Here is a 16,728-nt window from a genome sequence, read left to right on the forward strand (position 1 = left end):
AAAATGTAACGTAATAAAGTACTTTGATTACTTTTAAAGTAACCAGTTACTTTACTGCGTTACTCCCTGAGTAAAGTAACTCAATTACTTTAAAAGTACTTCTACCGTTACTCCCCGAGAAAAGTAACTCAAGTACTTTTAAAGTACTTTTGAGTATTCTACATTTCCTATTGGGCAATGGACCACAGGGCGCTAAGCCTACATTTTTTTGTCTCCAAAATTAAAGTTATGGACCACTTGCCCTTCACTGAGATCCAATTCTCCAATCACAGCCGTCACTTTGACCAGTAGAAACACAAAACAATCTGCTGCCGTAGACTGTATGACAACAACACCCCAGCATTTTTTATATTTCCTCTAGGGATGTTACCACACAGAGTAAAAGGGGGAAATGATGGTGTGAAACAGCAGAGGCACTTTGTCATTAGCATCAAGCTAGCAAACAATGTTACATCCTCACGGTTGGACATAAAGTAATAACATTAACAAAAAGTGGCGGGGCTTTTACTCACCACAACACAGTCTGTGGTGGCCAGTGCTATCCTCTATGCTGTTGTGTGCTGGGGCAGCAGGCTGAGGGTGGCGGACACCAACAGACTCAACAAAGTGATCTGCAAGGCCAGTGACGTTTTGGGAACGGAGTGTGACTCTCTGATGGTGGTGTCAGAGAAGAGGATGCTGTCTAAGCTACGAACTATCTTGGACAATGTCTCACACCCACTCCACCATGCACTGGTCAGGCACAAGAGTACTTTCAGTGGGAGACTCATACCACCAAGATGTACCACTGAGCGCCACAGGAAATCATTCCTGCCTGTGGCCATCAAACTGTACAACTCCTCCCTCTGGCCCTGAGACTTTTTGACACACACTGCAATAACCCAATGTAACTTGTGCAATAACCCCATTTCACCCTGGCTGTATATTCTGTTTGTGTAAATAATCTTGTTCATCTTACTATATATATATATATATATATATAGTAAGATGAACAAGATTATATATACTATATATATACATGTTGTTTAGCGCTGAGGTTAAGTGCAAGTGTGTGTGAGAGTATAACGTGTGTAAATGTTATAGGAAGGTTTTGTTGATGTTACGCTCATGTTATATGAGAGTGAGCAGGACTGTACGTGTAACATATGAATGATATTGCTGATATTGAATGATAGTAAAGTGAATGTGTGTTTTGAGTTATATTATTTTTGTACATGCATTTTGAGTTACATCAGTTTGTATTATGTGGTATATGTTACAGTATTTTGAATTTATGTGTATTTATTTTCCTTTGTACTGAATGTTTACATTATTTATTGTCAGTTTGTTTGCATATGAGTGTGTGAATTGTTTGATATTAATGCACTTTGAGCAGAGAACTAGTGGTATAATGTGACTGAGAAGTGTATGCAGAAATAAACAAGCTCTGGCATGAGGAAGACACTAACTTTGGTCCTCTCTCTATCAATCCACAGAAAGGTTTATCTCTTAGCTACACAGTGCTCCCTAGCCTGTGTAATCCTTGCTGCCGTCCAGATGGGAACTGCCCATTGGTTCAACAGCCCATTGGTTCGACATCCCATTGTTCCGACCATATTAAACTCATTGTTCCGAAGTCCGTTCCGAAATCATCATGATGCCCTGTGGTTAAGGTCTGGTTAGGTTTAGGCACAAAAACCACTTGGTTAGGGTCAGGAAAAGATCATGGTGTGGGTTAAAATGAAAAAGAAAGTGGCAAACACATAAGCCGTGAGCCTGCTCCGCCTCAAGCCGGTCGCGGCGCACCATACGCCCGCCGCGAGCCGTTCAGCACCACGGACAGTCGGACTAATGGGATATCGAACCAATGGGCTGTCGAACCAATGACATGGACCCGTCCAGATTACCCCTAGGTCTGGTGACGGTAACACTGACCGCACTGTAGTCTGAATCTAGTAAATGCCATTAAAAGGCAGTGGGAAGAGGAGGAGGATTTTTTTCAAAGAATATGGGCCCTACTTAGATGGTCTAAGGTGGACGGCAGAGGGCGCATAATCCATGTCGCAAGTGTCATTGCTATTTAGATGCAAATGCAGTTGTCATTTTCACACCCTGCACCCTCTTCGTCTAACTAGCAAATGAACTTGCGCTTCTCTGGGTGTGTTGGTCTAAAAATGAGGAGTGGTCAGGCGCGGTCATGGCGTGTTGCTAGTTAGATGACATAAAAAGCAAATGCGCCAGTGACCAACAAAAACCTGGTCTAAAGTCAACGGCGCTGTATTTCGCTGTTAAAAAAGTTAGTAATACGCGTCTCTAGGTGGGTGCACAACACGCATGCACTCTGCTCAGACACACACGGAGCAGCCACATATAGGCAAAAGATAACAAATAAAAATATGATTACAGTGTGAAAGATTATTATTGTGCACATTAAAATATTTATCAGAAACACGTCTTAATGGTCAGTCATTAATCAGAATGATCTAATTGCAGTAATAATGATCATCATAATCCGGGAGGTCCAACCTCGCAGTGTCCGAATATACGGAACTGCGAGCAGACCTCCACGGGCTGATGATGCATAGCCTGTAAAATGAACGTGTCTTTCCCAATTGAATTGTGATAATTTTGGCATGTAAATCACAAAATCAAAGATGTGAAAATGTTTGATAAACTTTATTTTGACATAAACACAACAATAACCAGCTTCTGTGAACTAAAAACGTAAACTTATAGCCCTACAAGTAGGCTACAAATGTATATGTAAAAAAAAAAGCTTTTAGAATGTAAAACTGAAGATCATCTTGTCAGGAGGAGGAGGAGGAGGAGGAGGAGGAGGAGGATGACCCCAGCTCCGCAGCCAGCGCGCAGCCAGACCAGACGGGCCCGGGTGCAGCCACGGGACCAGCCTTTCCTGCACCTTCAGGCGGGGGGGTTCAGGATGCTAGAGAGGTAGCTGGGCTCTCTAACCTCCCGGGTTAAAATAAAATAAATTGAATAATTTACAATTTGTTGACAGTGTTTCTCTCGTGCGTGGGCTCTCTCTGTTTCTTTTCTTTTGGCTTTTCTAAGATGACATGCTGAATATATACTCCCTATTTGATGCTGTGGCTGTTTGTGGCTGGCTGAGAGGGATGTGAATTTATAAGTTTGCAGCTGTGTTAATCAAATCAGGTTGGGTTTCCATTACGCGTGCCAAACATGCCAAACGGTGCCAAACCCCTTTGATCTGACATCAGATGTGACGGGACAGTCGATATAGAGATACATTTATCGTCTCCTCAGTTGTAAAACGCTCACTCTTTCCAGTTGGTAGGTCCACCATCTAACTAGCTCTCCGCCGTGCGCTCCAGTCATGCCTCTTTTAAAGGGAATGAGAGGTGACACTCTGATTGGCTTATTAAATGATACGCCCAAAACACACCCATGACTAATTCACAGAGTAATGCCAACCCTTTTAGACTCTCCGCCATGGCACACAGTCTGAAAACGCGCTGTCTAACTAGCTAGTGACTGGGACACGCCCATGCGCTGCATGCCTGGTGCTTTGCGTTTTAGACCATCTAAATAGGGCCCTATGTGTCTCATGAAGCTCTAGTGAAAGTTCAATCAGGAAGACAATTCTTGTCATGCTCAGGCTGTAAGTTTCTTTCTCACCCTGCTAGTCACTACTTGCACACATGCTCACCTACTGTCTCTAGGTGTCATGGTTTGGGTCTTTCAATTGAGTCATCAGCTATTCTTCTGCTGATTCACAATCAACTAATAGAACAGCAGCATCAACACACTGTAACTCCGACCTCATCCCATATTGACGTTTGGTCATGGACGTTCCATGTCAACACATGACGTGCAAGGTACCCTGGGTGCGTTGGTTGTTGACTTTCTGGCATGTTGTGTCAATTTGAGCCTGTTACTGTACATGCATTGTCTGATTTCAAAATACACTTCCGTTTTCACAGGAAATGCAGTTTGCATACAGTATCTTTCAAAATACACACATTTGATAGTACAACACTGCAAATTGACGTTTTTTTCCTTCAACAACAAATGCACGTGGTTATGTTTTGCAAAGACGCATGTGGTTGGGTTTAGGCAACAAAAGGACATGGTTTTGTTTAGGAAAAAAGAACAGGATTTGGCTTGACAATCTTACAGGAAGCGAACATTGGCCTCCCGGGCAAAAGTTGGTGGTTGTTGGGCCCATGCCTCCCGCCCACCCTACTCAGACTTTTGCCACTTTAACTTTGTTGTTGTCCTGCCTCATTTCCCCCTGACATCGCCAAGCACCATTAAACAGTAATCGCAACCAGCCACATATCATGCCAACACGAAAGGACGGCTTTTCTCTGTGTCTGATGCCTGCAGTCACTGACCAAGCGCCAGTTTTCGACAACTTCAGAGTGAGACCAGGTTTGCAACACACCTTCTCTGTCAGCCTATCATCTTACTGCTCCTCATTTTAAATATGGTTCTTTCTCTGCCATAGTTCTTTCTTGCTTCAGTCATGCACGCCTTCCACCTCCCCATCACCACCGAGTCTTTACGGATTCATCAGCCACCTCCATTTCAGCAGTCAGCAACCTCAGAGTCATCAGCCACCACCACCACCAGTGTCTGGACTCCAGGGGGGGATTTATTTTGCTACTGCTTAGATGTCCCTTGAACACAAAAAAACTTCCTCCAGTGTCCAAGTATCAAAGACTGCTTTGAAAATTTTAATCAACACAAATCATCTGTCAATCTCTACACTGTTTTTTTTACTTCATTCTCCTGTTTCACCTGATTGAAATGTATTTCACTCGCAAGGACCACACCACACTGATATGCAGTTTAAAGATTTAATGAAGATGTGATTGTCAGAGAAATGGGTATGAATGGGGTGGTGATGAATGGGGGAGTGCAGATTTGCAGGTGAATGAACAGGATGGAGATGACGTCATCAGAGGGTCGGACTGGGTGAGGTGTAGATGTGGGCGGAGAGACTCAGTGTGGGGGTTCCGTCTCGTGTTCTGATGAGCCCATGCTGTTAGGAAGCCCCCAAAAGAGTCTGATTAAGTGAGGCTTAGTCTGTCGTGTGCTAGACGGAGATCATTGAGGTTACTGTGGATGTAGGTTTGATATGCTTGTGAAGACCAGCGGCCGAGGACCTGTATGACTTGGTCTGAAATTCCTGATCTGGCGGCTGAGGAGGCAGCGCCGATGCGGAACATTTGTAATGAAGTAATGATCTGATGAAATTCCGGAGAGACGGAGGATATTATGGAAGTGTTTCTGGAACCAGAAACGGGTGGCCATCCTCCCTGTTTCGGTGAGGAAGAGGGGATCTTGTGGTGAAGCGTGGGCGGAATACCGGGTGTGGATGTATCTGGTCAGTGGCTCATGCGGGCTGAGAAAGGAGTTGAGGCGAAAGATGTAGATGGGAAAGGATACTCCTAACTGATTGGTTTTACTCCTGCGGAGTGTGAATATGAGCGAGTTGGAAGTGTGAGTGTTGATGTCGGATAGACTGGGATGAGGGGAAGGATCGTAGACAGATGAGGTTGGAGCAAATTCAGAGCACCTCAGAAATCCGAAGAAAGTGAGTAGAAACATTGATTCCAGTGTTAAGTCGACTGTGAGAGAAATGTAACCAGATCGCAGAGTGCGTATGCAGCGGCAGAGCAGATCGGAGGTGAGAGGAAGGCGTCTGGCTGTCAGCGCTGGTTCATGCTTTCGTAAGCCTTTGATTAGCATGGTGACGTGAGAGTGCGAGATTGACTGACAAGGGAGGCCGGTAGATAACTTATGGAATAAATTGATACCAGCCAGATATGTTTGTATGCTGGAGGCCTGGATCTTTGTTACAGTATGACAGTGTGTGATGAAGTTGCACATGGACATGGCGTCCAGAGAGGGAAATGGTAGATGATAAGTGGCGTGGTAATTCTTGAAAGAATTCCAGCCGGTGAGGTAAGCAGATAGCGTGCTTGGTGCTAAACTGTTAAGGATGGCTTCTTGGGAGGTGCGAGTGAGATTTGCCAGATGAGGATTTAATTGAATATGGTCACTGAAAACGGTGGGATTGGTGTGGGATGGACATCCGAGTCTGGAGCCAAGCATCTGAATTTCTGGAAAGAGAAGCAGGAGAGTGAGTCAGCGATGGCGTTGTGGTGACCGGGAATGTGAGACGCACGGAGGATGAATTGATGCTGAGCGGAGATGAGAGTGAGTCTGCGGGTGAATGGCATGATGGCTGGGGAACGGGAACGGCCTTTACTGATTATATCTACTACTGCTGTGTTGTCAGAGTGAATAGTAGGGTTGGGAATCTCTCTGTGATAGACGATTCGATACGTATCTAGATACACGGGTTACGATACGATTCAAAAACGATATATTTTTAATACAGAACGATTTGATACGATTTGATACAGTGTAGGAACAATACGATTCGATACGATTCTATGGTTAACATTTGTTGATGTAGACATTAATCATACATTATAAAATAAAGAAGCCAATTCTATAAAAGTGACATTCTTACAGTATTTTCAAATTTGTAAAAGACCACATCCCCAAGCATTGTTGCTGTATGGCACTGGCAAAAATAAAATAAAAAGACAAACAACAACAAAATCACATGTCAAATGTATTTATCAATATATCAATATAAAAATGAGAAGAAGTTTTAAACTTTAAGTGAAGTGAACTTTAAGTAAAATTTAAGTGTTTTAAACCTACAGTACTTGTTGTGTTGTTTTTATGGTATTTTCTGTGTTTTTGTATGTATCTTATATGGACTTGAGTCTGGAATAAAGTTTATTATAACGCTGTACAATATAAACATAAAGCAGAATAAAATAATAACATGCAATGTAGGGGCAGAATCTGACATCTCCTGTTATTAGTTGATATCATGGACTGTGATGACTAGCAGCTTATCACTGAGAGCATGTCAGACTATTTCTCTGTGTTTGCTACACTCTGTCATTTATAAAAAGATAAATCACTTTTCTATAATACATCAATAATATTTCAATGGAATAAATTACTTATTGACTTATTCATACTTCAAAAACAGCATCAATCAGTGATTTACATAGGGGGGATCAAAATAAATAAATAAAATAAAAATCAACCAGCCACCCTCCTCCCCTAACAAGTAAAGAACAGTCCCTAAAGTGCGGTGAGGTTTGTGGAAATGTGAACTGCTCGTTTCTCCTCTGACACGCCACATACCTGTGTGCTGCCAGGGCTGGGCTGGTATTTCTGGGCAGTCATGACACCGACGAAGACTTCTTGGACCTGGAGCCGGGCTTCTCGGTTGCCAGGAGGCCATTATCATGCGCCACCGTATTTGACAGGAATACGTATTTCTGTCTGTGTCCCCGCGTTCAACCCATAACCGGCAGGATTCGCCTTTAGTTTCTGCTGCGGCTTGGCTGCTCCCTGGTTTATCTAACCAGTATTAGCTTCTGTTCCTCATCTCCACCAGTCAAGCTGGCACTGATGTTTACATCCATTATCGTTGTCAGTAATGCCTGCTACGGAGCATGCCGCCGCCGTTGTTTTCAAGATGCAAACTGTTAAAGCCAGTCAACCGATTGCTAGTCTCGCGATACCCGAATCCATGACTCTACAATCGATTCATCTAAGGATTCATGGCTGATTTGTATCGGTTGAGGAGGCTGCTACCGACGTAGCCGTATCTCTCACTTGTCAAACCGGATATCCGGTCGTATCGGTTAATCGTTCCCAACCCTAGTGAATAGTGATGCATTTTTTAGACCATTCATGCCCCCAAATTAGAGTTGCAATGATCACAGGATACAGCTCGTACAGAGCAGACGAGGGAGAGCGTGACTCTGCATCGAGGGACTCGAACTCGGAGGGCCAAGCAGCAGCAAACCACCTCCCCCCGTAATACCCGCCGAAACCTACAGAGGGAGCCGTGTCCGTGTAGAGTTGAATATCCTCGGGATGAGTGATGAAGTCATCGTAGAAGAATGAGATGCTGTTCCAGGATGACAGAAATTGCTGCCACATGCGCATTTCCATTTTACAAGTGTCGTCTAGAACCATACGGTTGTGGAGAGAAGGAATGGATGCAGCTTTGGTCAGCAGTTGAGAAAGAAAAGATTTTGCCTGTGGAATTATGCGGATGGCATAATTGAGGTGCCCGAGGAGAGCGAGCAGCTGGCGTTTGGTGCACCTGTCTGTCAGGAGATAATTAGACAAGAGCAGCGAGATGCGCTGCACTTTCTCCAAGGGCAGTGAAGCCTGGAATGACAGAGCGTCCAGAGTGATGCCCAGAAACTCGATGGACATGCCAGGTCCTGAAGTTTTCTCTTCGGACAGAGGGACACTGAGGTCAGAAAATATGGACTTCAGTGTAGTGAGACCGTGGCAAGGAGGTGAGGACGGAGGAGTCAGGACAAGAAAATCGTCAAGGAGATGAAGCACGTAGGGGAGCCTGTAATTGTTGGAGAGGATCCAGCATAGAACCTCGGATAAAGAGTCAAAGATTTTGGGACTGCTCTTGCAGCTGAAGGTGAGGCGCATGGAGAAGTAGTAAGCCCCCTTCCAGCAGACACCAAAATAACACCGGAAGTCAGGGTGAATGGGCAAGACCTTGAATGCGCTGGTGATATCAGCCTCAGACAGCCATGCCCCATGTCCCGCCAGATGGATCAGTGCCATGGCGTGGTCAATGGTGGCGTACTGCATGGAAAAATCCAGGCTAGGAATAAGACTGTTGATGCTCGGGATGTTGGAGCCATGTGGGGAAGACAGGTCAATGATCAGCCTCTTTTCCCCGAGTATTTGCGTGTGGCGACACTGATGGGACTAATACGGAATACAGAGAAAGGAGGATGATCGAAAGGGCCTATCAATAAATCCCTCAGTGACCTCTTTTGCCAGTAACGTGTCGACAGTGTCGGGCTCAGTGAGAGCGGATTGAAGATGACACATGTGGGAAGAATCAGGAAGCACCTCCATGCCAGGGTGAAAACCGTGAGTGAAGCCAGAGATGAGAAAATCGACAAATTGCTTATCAGGGTGATCACTGACAGCAGCAGCGAGTGCACGTACCTTGATGGGCGTGCCGAGGTGACGTTCTAGTCATGCTGCTGTGTTGGTTGGATTGTGGGGGCAGGTGGTCCTGGCATGAGCACCCCCGCAGAAGGAGCAGACGTGCAGGAGGCGGCAGCCCTGATAGAGGGTCGGCTGTCCTCGCTTGTCGACGACCTTTGACACCGGCACGTTGACAATGGGACATGCGTCCTTGGCTCTGGGGATGACAGGAGGAGGAGGTGCAGTGGAAGACAGACGGTGGTGATGGTGGAGATGGCCGAGTGGAGCGCGACGGAGTGTGACAGAGTGCCGCGGGAGCAGCGAGGTCGACTAGTCGCTGCACTGCTGCGGGAAGGAGGAGGAGGAGACCGCCACTGGCTCCCACAGTTGTGGACGCGGCGTCAATTTCCCACCCGCGAGGACGGAGGAGAGGAGCCCTGAGACCCACTAGGAGTCGGGGTGATCTTGTTGATGGAGCCCAATGGAGAACCACAGCGAGACCGAGGGATGTGGACCACAGAGCACAGCTGGCTCCCCTGGGAGTGTCGGCTACCGGCAGACTGCTGAGACGGAGCCAGGATCACCTGGCTCAAACAGGGAGTTGTACAAGTCGTCGGAGTCGGACCCGGACGGGTTGACTTGCAGCACATGATCCATCTTGGTGAGTACACGAAAAACACACTTGCTGAGATACATAGGGTCACCAATGTTTGAGAGATCTGACAGGCCTGTGGTAGAGCTGTGCTGGTATATATACATTAGTCAGGTGATTGGAGGAGTGGTTGAGGCGTGGTCCTGCTCCTGAACAGTTAAACAGTTAACTCCATTTCTTTCAAAATAAAGTAACAGTTTCAGTAAATATGACACAAAGTTATTTTCATAAAAGTTACCAAATGAATCTGTAACACACAAACATGACAATAATATCTATCCTGCCATCTTACTTTCAGATATAAAAGCAAGTAAGTATTTCCCAAAATGCTTAACTTTTTTTCTCAACATTGCTGTTACACAGCACTCAACGCTTTCTGTCAGGACATACACTATGAATTTTGAAAAGTTGTGTTTTCTTCCTCCATACTGTACTGGAGTTTATGGAGTTTTTGTAATATATAATTTCTGGTGTGAAAAGCTACAGTTTGTGTGAATGGAAGGCCCAAAACAAAAGCAAAATATTTGTTTTGGATATGCCAAGCTTATAGTAGACATGACTGTGGTCTTTATGTATTGTTGCAATACATAAAGTCCCACCCCCAGATGCAGACCGGCCAATCATAATGTAGCATCGGGCCGGCTCAGACCAGGGTCCGACAACAACACAGCTGTGCTCCATTGACTCTAATGCAGTCGTTTCAGATTTCCTTCATTTTCAGGCTGGTTTTGCGGATTTGGAGCTAAATGTTGTGCCTGAGACACGTTGTGTATTAATGATACTTGTTACCTGGAGAGGTTGGAAAAGATATACATTTCTTCCCTGTTCCAAAACAAAAGTCAGACCCTGAAAAGTGTAGGGTTAGCTAGCTAGCTACTGAAGATATAGCCTACTGAATGTATACACATGCTGCTTTTGCTTTTTAATAATTCTAACAGTGAAATAAAGGCCAACCCTGCTGTACAGGAACCAGTGAAGGGAAGCAGGGAAACTTTGCTGATATATATAGATAACCAGCTGTGTCTCAACGCATTGTGTGCAGATGTTTCTGTGTATCTACTGGCACCAGAAGGGCTCTTTAGGACTAAGTACATACAGTACATGAGTAGGTGAAATGTCTGTCTAGCTTACATATGAGGTGTCTCAAGATTTAGGAACATACAATTTTATTGAATATAACAAAGTAAAAAGTCACTTGACATGCTGTTTTGTGCTATGACCTATTTAAGTGTTGGAAGTTGTTATTTATGTGACAACGCCTGAACGCAACACAAGCTCAGCATGAGTGCCGTGCTGTGCTGCTGTGCGAGCAGCGTGTTTGTCTGTGCGTAACAGCAGTCTGTTGGTTATTTACACACTGTCCATTTCAATAACTTTGTCAGCTGACAAAATGCACCGGGCTCGGGGTCAGGTTTGGTCAGGAAAATGCAGCTGAGCCGCTCTAGCGTGCTCACCTGTGTGTGTGGCGGAACTCCGCCGTGCGCAATACAGAGAGCAGAGGAGAATTGTTAACGCGTGACCATGTAGAGACAGAAATGACACGATGGCATAACACCATAAATAGTATATTGTTATGTTATTATATGAAGCGTCCGTCGCGCAAAATAATATCAATGGGGGCTGTGGGCAGGACATTGTTACACAGCTGTGCCTGTGACTTCAGGCAGAGAGACCGCTGCATCAGAGCCAAAGAGCACGTTTTAAAATACATTTATTTTATCAATTAGTTATTAACTTTTACTATTTTTAGCAACTTGCCCAATCGGGCAAGTGAGTTGTTAGTTTACATGCCCGACCATGAGTTTTACTTGCCCCGGGCAATCGGGCAGTCCTTATTGTTGAGCCCTGTAATCATTGTCTTCTGTGGCAATCAGCAGTGATGTGGTGGTTCACTTTAACTCTGTGATCTGTAGGCTTTAGCTTCAATCTTTATTTTGTTACCTTGATTTCGTTGGGGGCGGGCCTTAGCTAAGGGTGAATTGTATTCATTGATTAACACATAGCCTGCTCTTTTACATTAATATGCATATGCTTTGGTATTTACAGTAACATTCACTCTCATGCCAAGGAATCATTTCTGTCAAAGTAAAACCTTGATTTGCTTTGGACTGCAGCATTCTGATAACAAATGTCACTTTGACACTGAAGCAAGTTTAACTATGAACAAAACCTAAGAAAATGTAATGAAGACAAAGTGTGCTGTACTGTCCTACTCAGCTGACGAGGACACACACTTTCACAGGCACACACACACACGCACACACACACACACACAATCAGAGACAGAGAAACTAGCAGGCTATAGCTGGCCGACCCCTCTCCACAGACCAAACTTTATCATAAGTTGCCTTTAATGGGAAAACCAATGACAAGCTCAAGGAGAAGCCGTGGCCCAACGAAAAACAATTTACGGTCCCAAAGAACAAAAGAGAGAGGGGGGAATAAAAGACAACACAGAAGAAAGACAAAAAGCTGTTCAAGTGTTGGCAGGGACCAGATATCATTTGAAATAGTTACTGAGTGTTGTATTTCTGTCAGGCAGGACTCAGGACAACCTTGACCAGAGGGGCTAAGGCTAGCTGGAGTTCTGAAGAGTGGGACTGGCAGCTTTGGAATAAGAATATGCTCTCTCTGGTTTTGTCAGGGGAATGCTGAATATATCCTTGTGGCTGACATTGGCAGAAGGTCATGATGGTCTGGGAAGTCTGTAAACTTAAACGTGAAAAAAGCAAAAGAAAAACCCACTCCTACTGTTAACCCCATATCAGGGTTCCAATTATTGGCATTGGTTTGAACAAATTCAAACATCTTCCATGTTTATGCACTGCACTGGCCTGTCCCAGTTCAAATCACTACTCAAAACACATCTTTCAAAAACGGCTTTTAATGTATGAATGATGTTGTTTGTATTTTACTGTAGTCTATTTTGTGATTGTTTTTAAGCAATGTAAAGTGTCTTTGAGTACCATGAAAAGCCCTCTATAAATAAAATGTATTATTATTATTAGTAGTAGTATTACTATTACAGAGTGACTATTTGCACCCCAGTATAAATAGCCTTGGCCTCTCAGCTGGGCTATTTTCACCTCTGTATGACATGTGACAAAAAACTTAACTGACACAGTCCTCCTGTCTGTTTCCGGTATGCTGAAACCATTTACCTCAGTGGAAATGAAGCTTTTATTTACTCTTATTTCACAGATAAGAAACTATAAATTGTGAAGACAGTAAAGCCTGCACTAAAATAGCATTTTAAGACTTGTGTGTCATTTATCCTTCAGGGATTTATACTTTGGGATTTATCCAAGTTTCATATGAGAAGAGGAAATCTTTGCTCGTTGCTAGGCTTATTTATACAATTGTATAAATTGTAAGCCAAATTGTGTGCCGTTACCTTTGTTAAATGTTGGTGTTGTCCCTGGCTTTATATGACAAGAGGAAAAGATCGCTAGCTGCTAGGCTAATCTATACAATGTAAAATGCCATAGGTTTGTGCTAATAACGTTAGCATGTAATATTTGGAAAACATGTTTAGTACAGGACAGTTGTTTTGTCAGTGACCTTTGTGAGTTGTAATGGAGCAAAACTGTGTGCCGTTACCTTTGTTTAATGTCGCTGTTGTCCCTGGTTTTATATGAGAAGAGAACAAGATCACTAGTTGCTAGGCTAATTTATACAATGTAAAATGCCATAGGCTTGTGCTAATAACGTTAGCATGTTGTATTTGTGGGGAAAATGTGTCTGGATTAAGTGTTTGTCTGTGAATGTTGCGAGTTAAAGTGAAGCTGATTTTTGTACTTGTGTTTGAAATCATCTCTATGACATGTTTAATGTGTGTTTTGAATCAACTAAACTTTACAGCGCTTCACAGAAACCTCTGCCGCCGACTAGTGTTTTCAACCTGATCTCACAGAAATACGTGAAATGACCACAACCTCTTAACACCGCATTCCGTGGTGGCAGCACGTAATCCCTGTTGAAAAAAACAGCATCGACCAGACCAGCATGGACCAGCATGGACCAGCAGACATTATGCTGGTCCATGCTGGTTTTTTCAGCAGGGATGAGTTAGGCTGTAATTATGTGCCGGTACCACGGAAGCAATGCCAATGTAAAGTCATTTAGGATCCACTGTCATGAAAAACACGAAAGTGTCCTTTATACCTCAACAATATGACAATGTCAAGGCCATAAAATAAAATAAATGTTTTTTTCCAGCTTTTGATAGCGTAGGGCTTTAAGATCATTGTGCTGTGGGCGGATGAGGTGCGTTTGACTGCTGTTTTGTAGCTACTGTCTGCCATCTGTGGGCTTCATTCCATTTCAAATTGCCGTCCATCTGCCGAATCCAAAGGCCACAAATAAATAAATAAATAAATAAATGAATAAATAAGAAGAAAAAAATAAGGCTGAGCACGGAAGAACCAGAGAGGAAACACCATCACATGGAGCCATCTGCATCGGGAGGCGGCCGCCGCCCCCAGCAACCCAGCAAGATATAGGCCTAACATAAAATAAATTTGTTATTAAATAAATTAAAACATATAGCCTACAGTAGATAAAAGTAGAACATGCTAAGAGTAAATACAAAAATAGGCTAAATAGTATCTAAGCAAAGTGTCTAAACAATAATAAATACTATCTATCTATTAGGCTACCATTCCACTCTGTAAATAGATTTTAAAATTTAAATACAATTTTAATATTATTTTTGCTTATTTCATTATTGTTATTGTTGGTTTACTTTTTAGTAGTATTGTATTGTCTGATGACTTATTTTAGTAACTATCTATAGTAAAAAAGAAAAAAACAAACAAACAAAGAAAACCATTTTATACACTGCGCCTTCAAAGTGGTCTCTGAAACTACACCTGGCATGGCTTGTGTCCAAAAAATGAAAAAATCTAAACTTTGTCATAGAGCTAATACATCATTGGAAAGGTCTCAACCTGGAGAGTAACATACAGTACAGGCCAAAAGTTTGGACACACCTTCTCATTCAATGCGTTTTCTTTATTTTCATGTCTATTTACATTGTATATTCTCACTGAAGGCATCAAAACTATGAATGAACACATGTGGAGTTATGTACTTAACAAAAAAAGGTGAAATAACTGAAAACATGTTTTATATTCTAGTTTCTTCAAAATAGCCACCCTTTGCTCTGATTACTGCTTTGCACACTCTTGGCATTCTCTCCATGAGCTTCAAGAGGTAGTCACCTGAAATGGTTTCCACTTCACAGGTGTGCCTTATCAGGGTTAATTAGTGGAATTTCTTGCTTTATCAATGGGGTTGGGACCATCAGTTGTGTTGTGCAGAAGTCAGGTTAATACACAGCCGACAGCCCTATTGGACAACTGTTAAAATTCATATTATGGCAAGAACCAATCAGCTAACTAAAGAAAAACGAGTGGCCATCATTACTTTAAGAAATGAAGGTCAGTCAGTCCGGAAAATTGCAAAAACTTTAAATGTGTCCCCAGGTGGAGTTGCAAAAACCATCAAGCGCTACAACGAAACTGGCACACATGAGGACCGACCCAGGAAAGGAAGACCAAGAGTCACCTCTGCTTCTGAGGATAAGTTCATCCGAGTCACCAGCCTCAGAAATCGCAAGTTAACAGCAGCTCAGATCAGAGACCAGATGAATGCCACACAGAGTTCTAGCAGCAGACCCATCTCTAGAACAACTGTTAAGAGGAGACTGCGCCAATCAGGCCTTCATGGTCAAATAGCTGCTAGGAAACCACTGCTAAGGAGAGGCAACAAGCAGAAGAGATTTGTTTGAGCCAAGAAACACAAGGAATGGACATTAGACCAGTGGAAATCTGTGCTTTGGTCTGATGAGTCCAAATTTGAGATCTTTGGTTCCAACCGCCGTGTCTTTGTGAGACGCAGAAAAGGTGAACGGATGGATTCCACATGCCTGGTTCCCACTGTGAAGCATGGAGGAGGAGGTGTGATGGTGTGGGGGTGTTTTGCTGGTGACACTGTTGGGGATTTATTCAAAATTGAAGGCACACTGAACCAGCATGGCTACCACAGCATCCTGCAGCGACATGCCATCCCATCCGGTTTGCGTTTAGTTGGACGGTCATTTATTTTTCAACAGGACAATGACCTCAAACACACCTCCAGGCTGTGTAAGGGCTATTTGACCAAGAAGGAGAGTGATGGAGTGCTGCGGCAGATGACCTGGCCTCCACAGTCACCGGACCTGAACCCAATCGAGATGGTTTGGGGTGAGCTGGACCGCAGAGTGAAGGCAAAGGGGCCAACAAGTGCTAAACACCTCTGGGAACTCCTTCAAGACTGTTGGAAAACCATTTCAGGTGACTACCTCTTGAAGCTCATGGAGAGAATGCCAAGAGTGTGCAAAGCAGTAATCAGAGCAAAGGGTGGCTATTTTGAAGAAACTAGAATATAAAACATGTTTTCAGTTATTTCACCTTTTTTTGTTAAGTACATAACTCCACATGTGTTCATTCATAGTTTTGATGCCTTCAGTGAGAATCTACAATGTAAATAGTCATGAAAATAAAGAAAACGCATTGAAAGAGAAGGTGTGTCCAAACTTTTGGCCTGTACTGTAAATGAAAAGAGAAAAGATAGAAAAAAAAGAAAATGCAAAAGGAAATACAAATCCTATCATGATGCCCTTTTTAGAAAACTCTACAATTTTTTTTTATTTTTTATTTATTTATTTTTTAACAATTTTTGAGTCCATATGTCCGAAAAAAAGGGGATAGGGAGAAGCACTAAGCTTGTCGTGCCCTACCCCTAGTTTATACCCCTGACTAGTTAATATTTAAAGTTAAATAAGCAGCATACTGACTTTAGATTTGAGCTTAGATGGCAAAGAACATTAGTGATGCATCTATATAGATGCTTTAATATGATACATAACAATATCAAATTCTACAGTTTGGTGTATGCAGTGTAGCATGATATGGCATAGTAATTAATTAGATCATTTCCCCTTCTGCTTCATCTCTGTACCTGTTGAGAATTGATTGTTTAAGTCTGTTTTTGAATTG

The 16,728-nt window shown here is 43.2% G+C and overlaps 1 protein-coding gene across 1 annotated transcript; it reads right to left on the reverse strand.

Annotated features, from left to right (window-relative positions):
• Positions 1 to 6,011: 6,011 nt before the first annotated feature.
• On the reverse strand, positions 6,012 to 9,686 carry LOC117247462 (uncharacterized). The gene is made up of 3 exons (XM_033612042.2): positions 9,450 to 9,686; positions 7,738 to 8,808; positions 6,012 to 6,281 (listed from the first exon to the last, which is right to left on the reverse strand). Exons 1-3 carry the CDS (start codon positions 9,684 to 9,686, stop codon positions 6,012 to 6,014), a joined length of 1,578 nt encoding a protein of 525 aa, XP_033467933.2.
• Positions 9,687 to 16,728: the final 7,042 nt, after the last annotated feature.

The sequence above is a fragment of the Epinephelus lanceolatus genome, chromosome 21, assembly GCF_041903045.1.
Source record: "Epinephelus lanceolatus isolate andai-2023 chromosome 21, ASM4190304v1, whole genome shotgun sequence".
In the NCBI taxonomy this organism is placed as follows: Eukaryota; Metazoa; Chordata; class Actinopteri; order Perciformes; family Serranidae; genus Epinephelus; species Epinephelus lanceolatus.